The sequence below is a fragment of the Psammomys obesus genome, unplaced genomic scaffold (genome assembly GCF_907164565.1).
Source record: "Psammomys obesus unplaced genomic scaffold, mPsaObe1.curated_primary_1811, whole genome shotgun sequence".
NCBI lineage: Eukaryota > Metazoa > Chordata > Mammalia > Rodentia > Muridae > Psammomys > Psammomys obesus.
In genome coordinates, this window is record NW_026596166.1 from 9,575,798 (window position 1) to 9,598,426 (window position 22,629).

At 39.1% G+C, this 22,629-nt stretch overlaps 1 protein-coding gene and 1 non-coding gene across 2 annotated transcripts in view; one reads left to right on the forward strand and one right to left on the reverse strand.

The window, feature by feature from the left end:
* The window catches only part of Actr10 (actin related protein 10), a 33,625-nt gene that overhangs the window by 10,246 nt on the left and 750 nt on the right, over positions 1-22,629 (reverse strand). Inside the window, exons 2-8 of the mRNA XM_055595384.1 lie at positions 19,261-19,333; positions 17,830-17,912; positions 16,440-16,548; positions 11,549-11,656; positions 9,365-9,432; positions 4,774-4,853; positions 1,418-1,453 (exon numbers count right to left, since the gene is read on the reverse strand). Of these exons, the coding sequence (XP_055451359.1) occupies positions 1,418-1,453; positions 4,774-4,853; positions 9,365-9,432; positions 11,549-11,656; positions 16,440-16,548; positions 17,830-17,912; positions 19,261-19,333 (557 nt within the window). The remainder of the gene's footprint in view (positions 1-1,417; positions 1,454-4,773; positions 4,854-9,364; positions 9,433-11,548; positions 11,657-16,439; positions 16,549-17,829; positions 17,913-19,260; positions 19,334-22,629) is intronic.
* Positions 15,061-15,179, forward strand: LOC129667816 (5S ribosomal RNA). The gene has a single exon (XR_008718810.1). It is a non-coding gene; the product is annotated as a 5S ribosomal RNA (ribosomal RNA).

Genomic DNA, 22,629 nt, shown 5'->3' on the forward strand with positions numbered 1-22,629 from the left:
AAAAGAGAGGAGCCCAGGAAGAAAGATGGGTACGTTTAAGAGCAAGGGCGCAGGCTTCTCTATGGGAGTGCCGCCTACAAAACTGTATTCTAAAATTACCTCTGCAGAATCGTTCTGCCCTTTCATAGCCACTGCAAAAATGTAACTAAACAAATCAACTGCAACACCATGAAAGGCAGCTCTTCCAATTAAAGAGCATGTGTCTTCAGGTTTTCTACCTCCCTTTTCTCCTTGTCAGCCTTTAACAAATCTCGGTGAAAGCAGACTCCACTTTACTCCCAGCTTGAGTCTCTGTGGCGATCCCTTCCTGCACAGCACATGCAGCAGTACCACCTGCCTGCTACTCTATCATTTTAATTTTTGCATTTTGAGCACAGAAGACTTTTTTTTTCTGCAAATAACCTTTAATAAGGTCTTTAGACAGAGAAGTAAAAATTTAAAATCTGAGGAAAAGCTGGGGCTGAATGCAAGAAATCTAATTACTTCAGCCAAATTACTTGTAATGGTGGTGCATGCTTTTTAATGCCAGCACTCAGGAGGCAGAGGCAGGTGGATCTCTGTGAGTTTAAGGCCAGCCTAGTCTACAAAGAGAGTTCCAGGACAGCCAGGGCTGTTACACAGAGAAACCTTGTCTCGAAAAACAAAAACAAACAAAAATTCTGCTGGGGGCTGAGAGATGTCTCAATACTTGTTCTTCCAGAGGACCCAGGTTGGTTCCCAGTGCTTACATGGTGGTTCACAAGCATCCTAATCCCTGTTGCAAGGAACCTAACCTCTTCTGACCTCTACAGGCAACAAGCTCTCATATGGTGCACACACATACATTCAGGTAAAACATTTATACAAATAAACTAAACTAAAAAAAAAAAAAAAAAAAGATAAGTTTCTGTTGTTGAACATGTTATTCAGCAACATGGCTCTTCCCCCGAGACAGGGTCTCAATGGATAGCCCTAGCTGGCCTAAATCTTGCTCTATGTATGTACTCGTCTCACATGCTAAGATTACAGGCACATGCCACCACACCTGGTTCCATTTTCAATATGTATTCTTTCTTTTTTAAAGATATATTCATACATGTACATACACTGTTTGTATATATGCCTGCATGACAAAGAGGGCGTAAGATCTCACTACAGGTGGTTGTGAGCCACCATGTGGGTGCTGGGAATTGAACTCAGAACCTCTGAAGAGCAGCCAGTGCTCTTAACCACTGAGCCATCTCTCCAGCCCTTGAATATATATTCTATCTGTATTTTTAGAAACATGTGCCCTTGAGGCTAGTACTAAAGAATGAAAGAGACCAAAATAGGAACTTTAGGGCCAGAGAGATGGATGGTGTTAAGGCACTTGCTGTCAGGCCTGGCGACCTGAGTTATCCCGGAAAACCCAAGTGTTGATAGAGGAAACTCCACTTACCTTTAATATCTTCCAGGACACCTTCTGGAACTGAACCTGAAAAAGAATTTTATTAAGAATTAAAGAACTTTAATAATAATTTCTAAAAATCCTATATTACATTGTATCCAGTTCCCCATTTCCTATTTAAGTAAAACTAAATAACATATAACTATTGTAATCTTTTTAGAGGCCTAACAAAGAAATCAACTTTGCTTTTAGGGAAGAAATCTTCCCTAAGTTAAACATTCAAAGTCAAAAGACAGTAGAGAAACTGATCCCAGGAGTGCAAAAGTGGTACGGGAGGCCAGCATGGGGCTCAGCAGCACAGTGCATGCACAAGGACACATGAGGCCTTGGGGGCAGGTCCCAGCACTACAAAAAGATAACAGCAATTACCACTTAAAACACAGTAGGAAAGACTGAGAAATCTTTCCAACAGACAGAGCTTCGCTGACTAAAGCACCCAGAGGAACACAGGGCTTACAGACAATTACTCCAAAAGAGGCTATGTTCTGAGTTTGCATCTTTCATATGACAATAGCTGCCAGTGATATCACAAACCAATATGTATTTGGGGGAGGAGGGGCATATGCAATGGCACACACATGGCAGTAAGAGGGCAGTTTTTCCTTTTACTATGTGGGTAAACTTAGACCAGCACATGCTTTTATTCCCTGAGCCATCTTGCTGTCATACGATCCCCAGCACATTTAAAAAAAAAAAAAAAGTACATAAAATCCTTTAATCTTTTATTTCAAAGGGTGTATTTGATTATTTTTTCTTAGCATACATTAACTGCACAAAACAATGGGATTCACAATGAACTACATCTCCACACATGTATGTAACACAGTTAATCACATTACTCCCCTAGCACTCTCTTGTTTCCCAACCCTTTCTAAAGATGACATTTAAAAAGAAGAGTAAAAGGCTTGACAAGCTGGCTTGGGAAGCTGGAGCTAACTGAAAATTCACCTGAGAATCTCTAGTCCACCTAAGATTTTCATCTAGGCTTTGCAGAGAGAACACTTTACATTCTTTTATATCTCTGGTCATTCTCTGTGATTCAACAAGTTGTACTAGTTCTGACTTCTCAATCTCTGAGATGTATGGGCAGGAAAGATCAGAGTAAGTCAAAGAGGGTTCACTATGGAGAGCAATCCCTAGAATGGAGAGTTCCTAATATTACAGTTAAAGCTCACCCCCTACCCCGACCACCAGTTGGGGGCCTCAGTGTGTTGGCGGGGCCAGTTCAAATACAATGTTCCTGTTTCAGTCTTTTGAGTAGCTGAGATTACAAGTGCATGCTACTGTGCATGGCTTATGGTCAGTTTTTTGTTTTGTTTTGCTTCTTTTTGTTTTTGGAGACAGAGTTTCTCTAACAGCCCTGAATGTCCTAGAACTCACTCTGGAGACCAGGCTGGACTGGAACTCAGGAATAAAGGCATGCATTACCCCACTAATCTGGCTATGGTCAGTTTAAAGTAAGGTCTTAAAAAAAAATTCTGGAATGCTATGCTGAACTTACCTATCTTTGGAGACCTTTCATACTTTAACCATCATTATTGATCTACTAAAATAGTAACAAAATTTATTTGCTTTAGAAAAACCAATCAGCCGGGCAGTGGAGGCACATGTCTTTAATCCCAGCACTCAGGAGGCAGAGGCAGGCAGATCTCTGTGAGTTCCAGGCCAGCCTGGTCTGCAGAGAGAGAACTGTAGGACAGCCAGGGCTATTACACAGAGAAACCCTGTCTCAAAACAAAACAAAACCAACCAAAATCTGAATAAATGATAGATGACACATAGACAAACGAATCAATTTTCTATAATAAAATAAAAAATACTATTAACTATCAAGAAAAAAAATTGTAAGAAAACATGAAAAGCAAGGTTAAATAAATGCCCCTAAAACTGAATATTTTTCCTTTCCAACATACTTTTCAGCACAAAGGCCCTTCAGTTAAGCAAATGGGAACATGTCATATGAGGGTTTACTAGAGGGACAACTGCTCTGCTGAGAAAAGACAAGGCAAACGTTACAAGAGTTAACTTTCCAGTTGGTCATGGACAGGGAACAAAATTCTAAGCAGAGTGTGTGGGTGGTGGGAGCCAGTCCTTAGGTAAAAAACTAAGATGAAGATAGATGTTGTGCAGATAAATACTCTTGGTGATGGAGAGTAAATTTCTAGCTCAAATAAGGAGTAAAAAGGGTAGAGTTAAGGCTAAGGGGGAGATTAGAATGGAATTGCGGAAAAAGTGTAGCAGATAAGAAACGTGGGTTAATCTGTAGGAGCTAAAAAACTTCTCACCAATTTAGGGAAAAGCTACCACTGACAACAGTACGAAATAAAGCAAGACAGCAAAGGCCAGGCCCACAGGAGGAGATGAGGGTGAGAGAGCAGGGCTCTGCTTCTACAAGTGCAGTGGCAGGAAAGGTAGAAACATCACAGGTGAAATTAGACAGGCCTTTCTGCGCAAGAACTGGAAAGCTTTGCTAACTCTGTTTCTAATAGGAGAAACAGAGCTGATGCTATTACCTGTTTAAAAAATTAACATATAATTATCTCATTTTCTCTCTCCCCTAAGATGTGATGACCTTTATCTAATAACATAACAATGACAAGAGAAGCCAAGCACTTGGAAGGCAGAGACAGGCGGAACCCGAGTCCAGCGACAGCCAGCACTACACGAGAGAAGAGATGCTGTATTCACTTCACTGCCAAGAGCACTATTTTTTTTTTTTTTTTTTTTTGAGACAGGGTTTCTCTGTTTAGCCTTGGCTGTCCTGGACTCTTGTAGACCAGGCTCACCTCGAACTCACAGAGATCCCCCTGCGTTTGCCTCCCTGAGTGCTGGGATTACAGGCATGCGCCACTACGCCTAGTTAGGCCTTAAGTGATGTGTGTAATTTGTATCTAACAATCTGTTGAAAATACGAGTATCAAGTTCAGAAAGATCAGGCCCCATCTGAGAATCAACAGCATGCAGACAGACGTGACTTTACTCAGAGTGCTTAAAAGCCAGAGGAAGAAGGAAGGAAAAAACAAAGAAACAAATCAACCATGTGCTCCATGGAACCACTAGTAGAGAAATTAAGAGCAAAAAAAAGGAAGGAAGAATACTCAGAAATAATGGAGTCCACAGAAGAAAGACTGAAGGCAAAGGGAGGACATCTTAGGAGAACAAGATGACTCAAAATACCAAGAGTTCTAGGAAAGATGGCTAACAGCTGGGTTTACTAAGAGCAACATGACAGGACTAGAGCAAGGTCAAGTGTGGTATAGAGACATGAGGATACCTAGCAATGGGTGAATATTAAAATGTAAAGGAAAAGCATGAAGAGCAGAGTCCACTCTTAAACAGCTCATTACCCATCACTGAGGGAAGGCTCTGTCCTTTAGCAGCACCAGTGTCAACAGTACATTGTTCCAATAGTTGAGTTTCCAACTCCCTGAAATTTGAAAAAGTTATTGAAATTAAAATAGCGCAAATAATAACCTTTTCTTATTTAATAGTCACTACATAAGAAATCATGATGTCTCACGTAAAAATGTTTGTATTGAGGGTGGGTCTCTTGTAGGCCAAGCTGATCTTGAACTTCCTATGTAGCTGGGGGTGACCCTGAACTTCTGATTTCCTTGCCTCTACCTCTGAGGTGCTGATGCTAACTAGGATCACAGGTGTGTATCACTGTACCTGGTGTTATGTGGTACTGGAGATAGAACCTTGGACTCTGTATGCTAGGCAAGCACTCTATCCAGAGCAATACAATGATTTTATCTTTAAAACAGAAATACACTCGACCACCCCACTCCATACCAAGGCTTCCCATACCCTCCTCCAGGTTCTAGTGTGGCCTCATCTTTGCTGCCTCCACCACCCAACTCCACAACCAGACTTCCCCTGTCTTCCTTGAGAGCCTAGCCTGAACTAACAAAGGAGTCCACATGTTCCGATTTCACTGAAAGACTACCAACACTATGAAAGATCAAGCCAGTATCTTCTAAAACCTACCAATCTTGTAGAAATGTTTGCTAATGACAATGACCTAGATGAAGCCTAGGACACAGAATTTAAAAGAACAATAATAAACGTCATCAAAGAATTCAAGGAATTTAAAGAAATCACAAAGCAGCAGCTCAATTAAACCAAGGAGAAAGAACTCAAGGAGGATAAACACTTAAGAAAACACAAACATAAGGATGATGGAAACAATGAAGACAGTTCAGGACTTGAGAACAGAATTCACCCAGGAAAGAGAGACATTAAAGAGAACTCAGGCTGAAATAAAGATGGAATCAGAAAACCCAATAGCTAACTAGAAACTCAAAGGAAAGCCTTACAATTGGAATAAATGGAGAAGACAGAATATCAGGTCCTGAAGATAAAAAAAGAGGATCTAGACCAAAGAAGCAAGGAGCATGAATAAGTAAAAGAAAAAAAAAAAAAAAAAAAAAAAAAAAAGCAAGGAACAAGAAAAAAAAAAAAAAAAAAAAAAAAAAAAAAAGAGCACATGCACGCACACACACACAGAGGGGAAACACTGGACAGGAAATGAGGGACACCATGACAATAAATAAACCTTTGAATTATAAGCATCGATGAGGAAGAAGAATCCCAAGTCAATGGCATAGACCAGATCTTCAACAAGGCCATAAAAGAAAACTTCCCCTAACTAGGGAGAGATACACCTGTACAGATAGTCAAAGAAAATTTATAATAGTCAGTCCTTCTTAAAACTAAATGAAAGGGGGTGGGGAGAGAAGGAATTAAAAAGGGAGGGAGGGAGAAAGAGAGGGAGAGAAGGAACACTCCCAAATTCCTTCTGTGAACCTAGCATCATTCTAATAACCAAACCACGTAAAGACACAACAACAACCAACAACAAAAAAGAAAACTACGCCAATATTCCTAATGAACATACTCCAAAATACTCAGTAAAATACTTGCAAACAGAATGTTGATACACATCAAAAAGATTATATACCATGACCAAGTTGGCTTTATCCCTGAAATGCAGAAATGGTTCAACACAAACAAGTTTTATTTATTTAATTAACCAATTAATTAATTAATTGGGTTTGTTTGTTTGTTTGTTTGTTTCGGGGATTAAAAGTGTCCTCCACCACCACCTGGCCTTTAACATACACAAGTTAATAAATGTAATAAGCCACATAAATGGACTTAAAAGAAAAAAATCAGATGATCATATCAATAGGTGCAGAAATCGCCTTTGACAAAATACAACATGCCTTCATGATAAAAGTTCTACAGAATGTAGGGTTAGAGGAGAAATACCTCAAGAAAATAAAGCAATATAGGAGAAACCCACAACCAATATGAACAAAAGTTTGAAACAATCTAATTCAAGTCAGGAACAAGACAGAGATGCCTACCATCCTCACTTCTTTTCAACACTGCTCCAAATACTAGCTGGAGAAATAAGGCAAGAGAAGGAGATTACAAGAATACAAATAGAAACAAGTCAATCTATCCCTACTTGCAAATAATGATACTATACATTAGAGGTCCCCAAAATTCTACCAGAAACTTCCAGAAATGATAAACAAATTCAGCAAATGGAAGAATACAGAATCACCCTGCACAAATCAATAACTTTTCTATATAACAAACATACAGAGAGATCACAGACACACTGCCATTCACAATAGCTTCAAAGAAAATAAAATATCAAGGCATAAACCTAACCAAAGTGAAGGAGCTCTACAACAAAAACTTTAAGCCTCTGAAGAAAGAGATGATAAAGATTTTATTAGAAAATGGAAACAAAATCTATGCTCATGGATTGGTAGAATTAACACTGTGAAAATGACTATTCTACCAAAAGCTTTTTACAGATCCAATGCAATCCCAATAAAAATCTCCATCTCATTCTTCACAGAAATAGAAAAAAAAAAAAAAAAACTATCCTAAAATTCATATGGAATCACAACAGACACAGGATAGCTAAAACAATCCTGAGCGAAAACAATTCTGGAGGGATTATAATTCCAGACCATATTTGTGTGTGTGTGTGTGTGTGTGTGTGTGTGTGTGTGTGTGTGTGTGTATGAGAGAGAGATTTTTGAGGCAGGGTCTCAGGTATTTATACAAAAACAGACATCTAGATCAATAGAACAATACCAGAGGCTCAATCCTGAGCACACATAACTACAGCCACTTAATATTTAACAAAGATGCCAAAAACATACACTGGAGGGGAAAAACATCTTCAACAAATGGTGCTGGGAAAACTGGATGTCCACCGGAAGAAGAATGAAATTAGACCTTATTTATCACCTTGCAAAAAGTCTAGCTCCAAATGGATCAAAGACCTAAACATTAAAGATTACACACTGTAACAGCCAGAAGAAAACAAAGGCACTACATGAAGTAGGTGTAGGAAAAGACCTCCTGAATAGGACTCCATTTGCCCAAGAATTTTAAGGCCAACAGTTGACAAGTGGAACTTCATTTAAAACAAAAAAGCTTCTGCAGAGCTAAAGAAACAATCAACCAGGTGAAGAGGAAGCCAACAGATGGGACAAAAACTTTGTCACTTACACATCTTACAGGGGAGCAACATCTAGAACATTTTAGTCATCTGGATGTCCCATTCAAAAAATGGGCCTAGGACATGAGCAGAGTTCTCAAAAGAAGGGAAACAATGACTGAGAAACATCTCAGAAATGTTCATCATCCCTAGCAATCGGAAAATGCAAATGAGAACAACTTTGATACTTCATCTTACTACAGTCCCAATGGCAAAGAACAACCAAAGAAGAGACATGAAATGTGGGAGGGGATGCAGGGAAAAGGGAATCATTCTCTGTGGCTGCGACTGCAAAGTGGTACAGCCACTCTAAAATCAGTGTGTAGAATCTCAAAGAGCTAAAAATAAATCTACCATATGACCCAGCTCTAATATTCTTTGGCATATGCCTAAAGGACTCAACATCCTACTCCACAGATATTTGCTCAGCATGTTCATTGCCGCTCTATTCACAACACAAATGGAGACAACTGAAATGTACTTTTTGTACTGAATGTACAAATGGATAATGAAAATGTAGTACATATACACTATGGAATAATACTCAGTTGTTAAAAAAAAATCATGAACTTTGCAGGTAAATGGATAGAACTAGAAAAGATCACATCGACCGTAGTAACCCAAAACAGAAAAAACCATGTTGCATGATAGGAGGCTCTTGACTCCAAATCTTCAGACATAGTTGTAGTCTTCACCCCTCATCAAGGAAATTTCTCTTTACTACAAAGAGTGAACACTATAGAAAACTACAACCAATAAAATTGCAGAGTTGTGAAATACAGTCCAGATGGATACACTAGAAAACACTCCTGCACCTCTGACTTAGAACACTGTGGAAAAGGGAATAAAAAGACTGTAAAGATCAAGAGGGTCAGGGAGTTTGCTGTAAGGTTTTGTCTCCTAGTAATATCAGAAGCTACATCCATGAAGTCTGACCAAAACGAGTCCAAATGTGAGCTGATTAAAAACATTATCAATGTACATGCCAAAGTGGACAGGGAAAAGTCCACAAGGTCTCAACTCTACACAAAGAACTACAGGCAACTGAGGAAAGCTGGAGTGGGAGAGGGGATCTTCCCTGGCAAAGGGCAGACCAACTAGTTGTCTAATGCCAAATGGCCAGCCCTGAGAACACACATACAAGCAACATTACATGGACTCAACAGGTTATATTTAAGAATATACATGTTTACAGACACAGACACACACAATTAGTGAAAAAAGAAGCAGCCATGAATTTGAAAGAGATTAGATGGGAGGGAGAAAAGGCAAGGATGAAATGTATTTATATTACAATCTAAAAAAAAAAAAAATCATGAATACATTCAAATCTTAGAGAATGCAATAAACTAAAAATCAGCTTTCAAGCATTAGCTTTTGTGGCACTGGTGATAAAACATGGAACTTACTTGTGAAGAGCTTTTCCTCCTAGGGGGAGTGCTCCCCAACAATTCAGTACTGGGATGCCTTCATAGATCTATAGTGTAGTCAAGGACACCATCATCTTAGGAAATACAGTGTTTACTTCATATTGACATCCTCTGCAGTGCTCTGATCATCCCTGGTGACAAACTCTTATTTTAGAAGTTACAGAAAAGTCAGCAGCCAAGTCTTTTTTTTTTTTTTTAAGATATTCGGTTTTAAATTTAAATTATTTATTATGTAGACAATGTTCTGTCTGCATGTACACCTGCACACCAGAAGAGAGCACCAGATATCATTACAGATGGTTGTGAGCCACCATGTGGTTGCTGGGACTTGAACTCAGGACGTCTGGAAGAGCCGTCAGTGCTCTTAACCTCTGAGCCATCTCTCCAGCCCCAGCCAAGTCTTTTAATAGTGTTTGCCAAAGAAAACAGACTTAAATGTGCACATGCACGCACACATCAATTCACTGATCAGGGCAGTGGCACCCAACAAGGCAGCCACTAGCAATTCAGGCCTACTGAGTGCTTAAAATTCAGCTGTTCAGAACTCTGACACCTTTAAGAGTCTAAGTAACAAGGCAAGTTTAATAAAGGAAAGATTATCTCACAATTTTTACACTGACTACACAGAGAAATAATATTTTTTACATCCTGGGCTAAATAAAGGATACTATTAACTTCACTGCTTTACTTTCTCTGAACTTCTCAGACATTTTTAACTTCCATCTGGAACACCTGTATTTCTACTGTCTGGGCTGAGGATGCTGCACAAGACCCTTTTACCTTCCTTCAGACACTGTCAACATTCGGTAACCACAATGCTTATGAAAGTGAAAAAGAACATGACGAGAGGGTCAGATTGGACACAAACAGGCTGATACCCTAACCAGATGCTTACATAAACTTACCCCAACTTGCAAATTTTCTTACTTATATAAAGAGAATAGTACTTACAAGGCAGGATTGTTTTGAGAATTAAACACAAAGCACTTCATATTTGAAAAACTACTGTCTAAAGTTCTTTAGGAGCAAATGATTATTTCCCTCCTGTGTACATTTTTCTCATATAAATCTAGATCTCAAAACTACTAGTCTAAATGTTCATATACTTTAACTCCATTTTTTGTTTTGTTGTTTTTGTTTTGTTTTTTGAGACAGGGTTTCTCTGTGTATCCTGGTTGTCCTGGACTTGCTTTGTATAGATTCTCCTGCCTCTGCCTCCCAAGTGCTGGGATTAAAGGCGTGTGCCACCACACCTGGCTTAACTTTTCCTGAAGCAACATTCACTGTGACAATTCTAGTGTCTACCTGTATTTTAAGTGTTTATATTGAAAGGAGCATCCCTATTTATAAGACCACTCGTAACACTCCCCTACATTCCGAATTACTAGCTGTGCCTTATCCAATGACGTAAGTGACGTGTTAGGTCCTTCACTAGAAGACCACCTTACCCAATGCAGTTGACATGACATGGAACATCACCACTATTAGCTATGGGAACTGAGGCCAAGAGGGAAAGCTCCTGGGTGGTACGCTGCAAAGAAGCACAGCTCGGATTTGTCCTTACCTACCCGAGCTCATAACCCAACGGCATACTATTCCGCCAGACTCCGCACACAGGAAAAAACGTTTGTTTGTTTGTTTGTTTTCCTATAAAGAAGGCCAAATTCATTCTACCCTTATTTTTTTTCTTAGTTTAACTTTCTCATTTGAGTTTGTTCAATTATTCTTTGAAGGTAACGATCCTCATTAGCAGCCAGGCATCGCATCGTGGTGCCTGTAATCCCAGCACTTAGGGCGGTAGAGGCAAGTGGGTCTTTGTGAATTCTAAGCCTGCCCGGTCTACAAAGCGAATCTAGGACAGCCAAGGCTACAGAGTGAAACCATGTCTCGGAAAAGGAAAAAAAAAAGAAAACCAAAAACAAAACCAACAAAAAACTATCTCCATTAGCTGATAATACATCTTGAAAATGGAACATAATATTGACCAAATCTACTCCTAGAACATATACTAGGACTGAATCATAAAGATAATTTATACAAAAATTTCAAATCTATTAACTTTGCCACATAACTCTTACTATACACAGTAATTACTTTAGTTAAAAAGGAGTGAAAATAGAACAAACCCCCCACAATATGAGCTAGTTGATAAAAAAAAGATACAGGCAACACCAGGCTTTCCCTATATCCACAATCCAGGACCATGGCAGAATTAATCCCGAGTGTCAGGAGAGCCATCAGATGACTTGGAGCAAGTAAGACAGACGGAACCTGGAAAACAATAGAGCAGCAGCGAGACCGGGGTTGAGTAGTGTCTGAATTGTTTGCAAATATACTGGAAAAATTCACAGGAGCACTGCATTGATTTGTATTTGTTCAACCAACTGTTGGTATTAAATGAAGAACTAACTTTCTGATATAGATGAATTTACTCAACAAACAAAGTACACTGAAAAAAAACAGAAGTAATTTAGCTAGGTTGTTTCATTCCCAAACGACAATTCTGAAACATTTTTATCAACATACCTCTTTTGAAGTGGAATTTTTGAAAGAGATAAAAGCCCAGAAAAATGTAAATTCAAAGGAAGATGATACTAAAAAAGAAAATGCCTTTGCATATTTTTATTTATATCCTCCTCCCCTCCAACCTTCCTCCCTCCCTCCCTTCCTTCCTTCCTTCCGTTTCAAAGAGCAGGGGCAGAAAAGGTCTCGCCAGGCTGTCTGTGAAGTGCCTCCATGCTCTGCACACACTCTCAAGGGCTGGGATTACAGGCATATTCTCTTAGGCCCAGCGTTAAGAAACAACTCTTTCCACTTAAGACAAGATCTCGTGTAGCTCAGGCTTTTCTTTTTCCCTTTCACATTTTGTTTTGTGTCTGCTGTGTTGTATTGTGTTGTGTTGTGTGTGTGTGTGCACGCAGCGCGCATGTGGAAGTCAGAGGACAGCTTGTTGGAGTTAGTTCTCTCTCTACCATGTAGGTCCTGGGGAGTGAATAAACTCAGGTTGACAGGCTTAATGGCAAGCACTTTTACCCACTGAACTGTATCAACAGCCCTTCCAGGGTCTTGAACTTGTTATGTAGTTGAGTGTAGAGGAATGTTAATTCAGAACATGGCTGCTCTGGCAAAAGATCACATCCAAAGACCTCCTAGGTCTGTGTGATCCGGCTGGAATACAAACACACCTTTAATCAGAGGCAAGCGGTTCTTTGCCAGCCTGGTATAGAGAAAGCAAGTTTCAGGTAAGGAAAAGCTTAGGTCCAGGAGTGGTAGTACAGGCCTTTAACCACAAACAATGGAGGTAAAGTTAGTTTACAGAAGAAAGCACCCATGTTTGAAAGTGATGTCTAATTGAGTGGCAGAAAAAGTGATGAATCAGAGAATGATCTAATAGAAAAGGATATGGCCAACTCTCAAGAGAACAGAGAGAAGAAGGATGCTACTTAAGGGAGCAATACAGAGACTAAGGAGGGAGAAGGCAATTTTACTGGGAGACTTTTTACAAAGAGAGGTTGAATGAGAGAACAAGCTAGACACAGGTGAAGACAGAATGAGCCAGAGAACAGGAAGGAGCCAGTAAAGCTTGCTGGAGTTAGTTTGAGGCCAAGCAGAGCAATACAGAGGTTGAGCGAAAGGGAGATTGAACACGTTAGCTGGGAGAGGAGTTCAGTCAGAACAGCTGAGTTGAACCAGCCAGCTGTGAGTTCAGAAAGAACAAGAAAGGGTGAATTCAGCAGTAAGTCTCAGGACTGAAAACATTCTAGGCCTAGGTTAGATTGTATTGGATTGAAGGGACAGGGGATGGGGGCAGGGGGTGGGGGAAGTTAAGCCTCCAAGACTGCAACTGAAACAGGTTAATAAAAGATACTTTTACAGTTAAGGATAACCTTAAATTGCTGAGTCTCCCTTATCAACCTCCTAAGTGTTGAGATTATAAAAACATGCCACCACTCTGCTGGGCAAAATCTCTTGATTATCATTATTCGCAAAGTTTGTAATATGAACTATATTTTTAAACCACCAAGGGCTGGCAAGATGGCTCAGCAGGTAAAATCACTTGGCGCACAAGTCTGGAGACCTAAGTTTGATCCCCGGAACACATGTAAAAGTAGAACCAACCCAGAGCTGTTCTGTCTTCTACTCGACACTGTAGCACACCATCCATCATCAGGTGCGCACACACAATAATAATAAACACTAAAAGAATTCAAACTCCCGTCATAATATAGCGGCCTAAAGAACAAAACTACACGCTACAATCCTCTTAGGACTTTTTTCTTTTTTTTAGTGAGAATTTGCTAGATTTAGCAGTAGCACAAATACAGATATTTAATCAAAATATTAAAGTCTATCACAATAAAATGGCAGATATAATAGCTGTATTATTATTTTAATTTCTTTTTACTTAGAGAAGGTATTCTAGTCACATATGAGAGAAAGACATCAATGTACACCCAACTGAAATCCCCAAGTACAAACACAGAGAAGCTTTTCACTCTGGTGAGCTGATCTGCCTCCCAGAGCAGTGGACTCTTGAGTCAACAGCATCAGGAAGGGCAGTGGCTACAGGATGTGTTTCCTCAGACTTGTCTTAAGAAAACGACTGACAATCACTACCCTTGCCAGGGTATTTTTTAATATTAAGTATATTTTGATTTTGGCAAAACACATAAAATTGTTTACATATAATTAACTTTTTTCTGAGACAAGGTCTCAAAGTAGCCTAGGCTGACCTCAAATTCACTATGTATGGGGGTGACCTTGACCTTCTGCTCCTACCTCCCAAACACTGGGATTCCAGGCAAATCTGACTGCTCAGCTTACATCTAATTTCTAGTATACTGTATTCACTTTAAATAATCTTCCATTTCCCTCTGTTAAAAACCTCTAATTTGGGGCTAGAGAGATGACTCAGCAGTTAAGAGTACTGGCTGTTCTTTCAGAGGTCCTGAGTTCAATTCCCAGCAACCCCATGATAGTTCACAACCATCTATAATGTACTCTGATACCCCCTTCTGGTGTACAAGTATGCATGCAGATAGAACACTCATATACATAAAAAAAACCCTCTAATTTCAAGGTGGAAACTTTTAAAAATTCACGAAGATTCTGGCTTACTATGAAATAGAATAATCTTACAGTACATTCCAATTCTTATAAAATGAAGATTGCAGGTAATGTTACTACAGTTAAGAAGTAAGCCCCATTCCTGGGTCCTCCCATTTTATCTAGAGAAAGTAATGGTGACATACTCCATCTAAAATAAAGTTAAGGACTAAAATCAAAGAAATGAACACTTGACAACAGTCAATACATCTAAACAACATAAACTAGAAAAGCATACAAAAATACATAATAAACCTCACAGCACTGAATGTCTTTTTCACCTGAAAGTCTCCAAATAGACTTTTAATATATATATTACATTGAAATAAGTAACAGAAATACCATTAAGAAAAAAATTCCCAATTACGTAAGCTTCAGCTTAAGTGTTAACTAAGTATAAAACAAGCATTTAATGAAAATAAATGGGCAACTTGAAGAGGCTTCTATTATATTATTCTGAAATACACTGAATAATACATACAAAGAAAGAGATCCGTGGACTTGGTTTAAACTTTGAATACTTATGCAAAAAAAAGTTAATGGCGCATTTCCCTAAAATGTAGTAGGTAGTCTACAGCCATACCACCCTGAAAGCACCTGATCTCGCCTGATCTCGGAAGCTAAGCAGGGTCGGGCCTGGTTAGTACTTGGATAGGAGACCGCCTGGGAATACCGGGTGCTGTAGGCTTTTAAAAAAAATGTAGTAGTTATGATTTATTTATTTTCTGAACAGTGTACATACCAGGCAAATGCCCTACCACTGAGCTATCCCCTCAGCCTTCCTTCTACTTAAAAACAACTTATTAATTTCATTTGAAAATAGGTATCTCAAAAAAAAAAAAAAAAAAAAATAGGTATCTCGAGGAGTTGAGAGGTCTCTTCAGGAAAGTGCTTGCTGTGTAAGCCTGAGGACTTGAGTTCAGATCCCAGCGCCCATACACAGAAAGCTGGTGCAGTGGCACTCTGTAAGCCCAGTGCTGAGGAGACAGAGACAGGAAGATCACAAGAGTCCATGGCCAGCCAGGCCAACTGAATCCACAAGAGACTGTGTCTTGAAAAATAAGGTGGAGAGGCTAGGGACACGACTCAGCTGGTAGGACTGCTTACTTAGCATGTGTAGCCATGGGCTCAATCTCCAGCAGTGCATGCAAACAGGTGTGAGGTGCATGTGCAATCCTAGCACTTGGAGGTAAACACATGTGCTGGCTAAGCTCATGTCAACTTGACACAGGCTCGAGTCATCTGGGAAAAGGGAACCCAAGTGAGAAAATGCCTCTGTAGGTCAGCCCATATAGCATTTCTTATTGAATGACTGGATGGGGTTGGAGGGTGGAGTCAGCCCATCATGGGCTGGCGGTCCTGCGCTCTATAAGAAAGTAGGTAAAGTAAGCCATGACAGCAAGCCAGTAAGAGGCGTCCCTCCATGACCTCTGAATCAGTTCCTGCCTCAAGGTTCTGCCCCGACTTCCCTCAGTGATGGACTGTTACCTGAAAGTGTAAATGAAATAAACTCTTTCCTCCACTGTTGCTTTTGGTCAAGGTGTTTCACCACAGCAATAGAAACCCTAACTAAGTCAGAAGATGGTAGCAGGTTTGTAGGGATAGCTGTGACAGACTAGAAAGACTATGGAATTCTGAGCTAAAAATGCCATTGAGTGCTGAGAGCTCAAATGGACTGTTCTGGTGTTTAGAAGACTGTTGAAAGCACGGCAGATGATGGAGACTAGGTCAAGACAGGAGGATGAAAAGTTCAAGGTCAGCCTCAGTTAGACAGCAAATCTGAGGCTAACCTGGACTTCATAAGACCTCAAAAAAAAAAAAAAATATATATATATGATGGATAAATGATTAAGGAAGACACTGGACCTCTGGCCTCTACAGTTACCCACATACACATGTACACACAAACATGTCCATATACATACACACTAAAAATAAAAATAGGTACCTCGAAGTATTTGAAGAGAACACGAGTCAGTGTCTCTCTGAAGTGGGAAGGACATAATACTGACTCAATAACCACAACCCGACGGTCTCTGGGATTCACCAACAGATGCCTGAAAAATGATATTTTGTTTTTAAAAGAAAACAAATATCTGTACTTTTTTTCTAAGTTAATGCAGTTTAAAAAATAAACTATACTATCATATATTAAGATGCTTTATGAAAAAAGTCTTCATTTTATTACTCCAGGAAGATGGTGTTTCTGAGTTTTTAGCGTGTGCCAGACACTGTAGCAGGAGTAACAGCCATTATCATTAACACCATTAGCCATTAAACAGATATTTTCTTTTGTGAATTTGTAAAGGTAGTAAGTTTAAGCTCATAAAACTCCAGTCACTATAAATATTAACTTGAAAACCACATGAGTCTAATAAATTTATTACCCAGAAAGTACTAGATTTGTATTATTTTCTCATTCTTGTGGATATAATCACACATATTTAAGCAAAACTACACATTCCATAATTACTTCCCCTGCCCCTTTTTTTTGAGACAGGGTTTCTTTGCTTAACAGAGCCCTGATTGTCTTGGACTCACTTTGTAGACCAAACTGGCTTCTCCAACTCACAGAGACCTGCCTGCCTCTGCCTCCCTGAGGGCTGGAATTACAGGTATGAACCACCATGCCTAGCCATCCAAACTTGTTCTTTAATGTGCTTTTTTCATTTTTCAATACATTTTATTTTTCTGATTCACTACATACAGATACAGAACAGCTCCCCATTCCCCTTTGCTGCTCAGGATAGAACTCAGAGCTAATAAACAAGTGTGCTACCACTGAGCAAAAGGCCTTAGCTCCCAATAATGACTGCATAATGTTTCACATATCGATACCCAATAATTTACTTATCAATCCCATTTATCTGTCTGTCTGTGTCCATCTATCCATTTATTTATTGAACTTGATTTGCCTTCAATGTTTTCTTATGGTTTTCAATTTTCTAATCTTCAAGTGTGTTTTTCTGAAGGCTGAAGACAGGGATGACAAAACACCTCCAGGGGTGAAGGCACCTGTCGACAGCCTGAGTTTGACTGATGGGGCCCGCGTGGGAGAAGAGCTAGACGGATGCCCACAGTTTATCTTCTGACACCATACATACACCATGGCACACAGGTGCCCAGAGACATGCATATGCACACGCATATTTTTAAAAGTTCCAAAATTCAAAAAGTTAAACAGAATTGGTGACAGAATCCAGTTTCTTATTTTCTTCTTCTTTTTTTAACATTCAGATGCAATATAACCAAATATTCCTATAACTGGCATTAGAAAAAAGGAAATCTAACTGCTGAAGTTAAGAAAAAAACAACTGTGAATGAAGTTTTCACCTTACCTGAAATACAGTATGTGGATGAATTCCTTTAGGTAGGAATATAATTCTTCTGTATTGATATTATACTGAACAACTTTGATTGGCTGTAAAAAAATAAAATGTTTTCTTACATTAACAAAACAGTCTTTTGTACTCTTATTTTACTAATATAGTTCCTCATAATAAACGGAATTTACATTAAGGATATAAAAATTAAAAAAAGATTAACCTTGGGCTAAGGCTGTAGCTCAATGGTGGACTTACAAAACAAATACAAAGCCCCAGGTTCAATCCAACATTGCATAAATGCATAAAACTTAATGTGGTGGTGCAGGCTTCTAAAAAGGCAGGAAGATCTGAATTTAAGGTCACCGAGCCAACCTGAGTTATATAAAAATTTATCTTAAAAACAAAAGAAAACCAGGTGTGGTGGGATTACACACCTGTAATCCCAGCATTCTGGGAGGCAGAGGCAGGTGAATCTCTGAGTTTGAGGCCAGCCTGGTCTACAAAACGGATCAAGAACAGCCAAGCCTACACAGAAAAACTGTGTATAAAAAACAAAAACAAACAAACAAACAAAAAAAAAAACAAAATAAAAAAAATCTCAAAACAAAACAAATACCTCTTCCCAAAAGAGTAGTTTCTTAAGTTAGGAATTCAGAGGACAGGCAATGGCTGAAAAAAAAAAAAGGGCAATTTTGAATTGTAGAAATAGAAGTGTATGCCTACAAAGCAGTGTTTATAAGCTTTTTTTCATATTTCATCTGACTTATCATTTGGGCATGACCGATGATTAAAAGTCAGAAGAGCGTGAGGACATGAAAGAGGGCTGGAGCATGCCTGAACAGGTAAGAGCACTGGCTGTTCTTACAGCAGACCTTGATTTGGTTCCCAGCATGCACATAGTAGCTCACAACTGTAATGATAGTTCCTGGGGATCTGGCGCTCTCTTCTGGCTTCTACGAGCACTACAAGTATGAAGCGGACTTGCATATGTGCAGATAAAACACACACATAAAATAAAAAGAATTAAAAACAAAAAAAGAATCTTTAAAAAAAAAAAAGGCAGCAAAGGCTTTCTCAAATATTCTACACTTGGTTCATTCCCTGGATTATATGATTGTTGCGTATCATGATTAAATTCATGTCATACAAAACTCAGACCTCAATAAAGTTGATTTAAAAAACTCTTGAAATTATATTTTATTTTTCTAATTTTCACGTCTCATTACTTACCGATATTTGTGTGTGTGTTTGCGCATGCGTGCACATGTGTAATGTGGGAGTGTGAGGTCACAGCACTTGTGTGGGATCAGATGATAACTGTGAACTGGTTCTCTTTCCACCTTTATGTGGTGTTGACCCCCACTGCCAGGCTTGCTTGACAAGCACCCACTAAGCCACTTTGCCAGTCCATAGTTTTCTTTGTTTGTTTGTTTTTTTAAATACCTTTGACATGCCAGCTCTTTTTATCACACTAGGAATTATACATCGTGGACCAGTTTCTCCCGCAAATCCACACCTGCAAAGAAATAGAAAATTACACACTCAACTTACAAAGATAATAATGTCTATTAATAATTTTATATCATACATTAAAGTAAAGAGCAAAATATATCAAATTTGTTTTTGTTTTTTCTTCAAAACAGGGCTTCTCTGTGTAGCCTTGGCTGTCCTGGACTCTCTTTGTAGACCAGGCTGACCTCAAACTAACAGAGATCTGCCTGCCTCTGCCTCTGCCTCCCAAGTGCTGGGATTACAGATGTGCACCACCATACCTGGCAGTGTATCAAATTTTTAATACTGAAATAAGCCAGTATCTCATTTTAAGGTAGACTGCATTTTCCTCCACTTTTTAAATTCTAATTGAATTTAAAAAGACATTTATTTTTACAACCCTGGATGGATCTATACTACGTGTCCCCTGCTGTTATAATGTTCTTGTGGAATGTATACAATTTACCCTTGTTCATTCAAATGCTGATTTCTCTACCCCACTCTCTGGCTTCAATCCGGACATTGCATGTGATGCTAAGCAGCACCTGTCTCAAGTTTGTGTAAACATGCCACCATTTGTTCTCTGTATTGTCAATAAAGCAACCAGCCAATGCTGACCAATGGAGAGAACAGAGCAGGACATCCTGGTCCAGAAGTTGGAAGAAGGAAGCAAGTGGGAGGGTAGGAGAGCAGAGATAGGCAGGAGAGGATTTGGAACCATGAGGAGAGATGAACCAGACCTAAGATATGACTAAAAGCAAGTATAATGTTGGAAATTCTGAATGGAAGGAAACTATGCGGGTTTGGAGGTTTAGGATGGAGTAACTAACCCAGCATTGTGCTCTAGGTTAATTTTTAAAATCCTAGTCTCTGTGTGGTGATCTGGGTACACAGCTGGTTTAGGAATAACCACCATTTAACTAAAAGATAAACCAATAATAAATATTGATAACCCACAACAGTCCTCCTTCAAACAGTCGCGCATCACTCAGTGAGAGGCTATGGGAAGTGTATTGTCAGGTAACTTAGTTATTTTGCAGCATTCTAAGAGTGTGCCTACATGAATCCAGAAATACAGCAAAATTCACATAAAGCTATGTGACTGCCATTAAGACTACATACTTAAAACATGCTACTACACTACAGACTGCAGGCAACTATAACAGCGTTCTTGTATGTCTAAATATATAGAAACAAGGAAAAGGTAAGTATTTATGCAGCTAAACACAGCTAAGCATGAAAAAACAGGAACTATAATCATTCAGAATAAAGAAACTCTGGCTAATGACAACCCACATGTGATAATTCATGACATCATGTATGTCATCTTTCACTGACTGGAATGTTATTCGCTACCTGGCACATGAATATGACTCAGTTCACATTATTACTAATTTCACCATTCTGTTATTAGTTTTAATATTAATAAAGTACTATTACTAATGAAGTAACTGCTAGCATGTTACTTCTCAAGACTATTCTTTTAACAAAAATTTTTTATGTGTATGAGTGTTTTTCCTGTGTGTATGTATGTGCACTAAAATCATGCCTGGTGACCAGAGAGATCATTAGATTCCCTGGAATTGGAGTTAAGGTGATTATGAGCCATCTGACATGGGTGCTGGGACTAATCCAGGTTCTCTGCAAGAGTAGCAAGTGCTCTTAACCACTGAGCCTGCTCTCTAGCCCCAAGACTATTTTCTTGTGTGAATCTGACAGTCATAATAACTTCATGTACTGTGAGCGTAAATAAGCTTACATTCACAATAGAACTTCAATTGCTATTTATTACTATTTATTTATTGTGCCTACGTGTGGGCAGGTGAACGATACGCTGCACATAAGGAGATGACAAGCCAACTTGTGGGCATTGCTTTTTTCCTTCCACCATGGGTCCTGAGGATTGAACTCAAGTTTTCCCGATCGGCAGGAAGGAACTTAACAAGTGGAGCCATCTCACTGGCCCAACTGTTGTTGTTACTGCTTTTATCTGACAGGGTTTTTCTGTGTAACAGACCCCTGGCTGTCCTGGCCCCGCCTGCCTCTGCCTCTGCAGTGCACCACCACACCCGGCCAGCTATTATTTTTAAAAACTGTATATCCCACCCTTTTAAAAATGAGCATTTAGGGACAGGAGAGATGGCTCTGCGGTTAAGAGCACTGGCGGCTCTTCCAGAGGACCTGGGTTCAATTCCCAGCACCCACATGACAGCTCACAACTGTAACTCCAGTTCCAGGATCCAACACCCTCACACAGACATATATGCAGACAAAACAATGTGCAATGTACAGAAAAAAAATTGCTTAAAGTTAGTATTTAAGCCAAGCATGTAGGCATATTTGCAATACCAGCACTTAGAAGGGCAGAGACAGCAGGACCAGGAGGGTGGGGCCAGCTTAGGCTACATCAGATGCTGTTTCAAACAAATAAAAACAAAAGAAAAATTAGTAGTCAGTGCTATATTTCTTTTGTGTTAGAAAAATGTTTTGCTTTAAAAAGTCGCTTAAATCACACCTTTCGTTCGGGGTACTTTCTGATACTGCTATCCTGTGCCTAGGTATCTCTCTCTCTCTTCACTCTGTCTCCGTTATTTACATTCAGTGTTCCTCAAAGGCCTGAAGTCACAATGTAAGGGGGCATCTTAAGTTCTTCTCTGACAGCATTTTCAAAACTCTTACATACTTCCTGCTGTGTTTTCGATCATATTCCTACCTAATAATTTATTTTTTTTCAATGTACAGCCAAAATAATTATTGTCGGGTAGTAATCTCTAATAATTCATCATATTGTTTTTAAAAATACATATCCATATGCAAGGGCCTTGCAGAGAGTGAGAGAATAATCAAGAACTATGTTTAATCCAATTTTGTAGCTTCTAAGGACCCATTTCTTGTGACCATTTATTTAGTAGTTATTTAATATCTACTGCGGGTTGGGCAGTGCTCACAGATGGTTAAAAAACAATTCAGACATCTCTATTTCACAAACTCATATATACATATGTGTATATATGATATAATTCTGTCATGTTTCTCGAGCCTAATACCTATATCTTATATGCACATATATGATGTAATTCTGTGTTTTCTCTTGAGTCCAGTACAAGGACTCTTAAATGGTAGGTCCAAAGAGCTCAAAAATGTCCATCAAGTCCCTGACACTGTCCAAATGTTCCAGGGTTTGTGCATCTGTGTCTTTGATCTCCGCCTCTGAATGCCTCTTTTGAGGAGCCCTACTCCCATGTTTAGAAATCGCCTTTTTCTTTTCTTTTTCTTTCTTTTTTTTTTTTTTTTTTTTTTTTTTTTTTTTTTTTTTTTTTT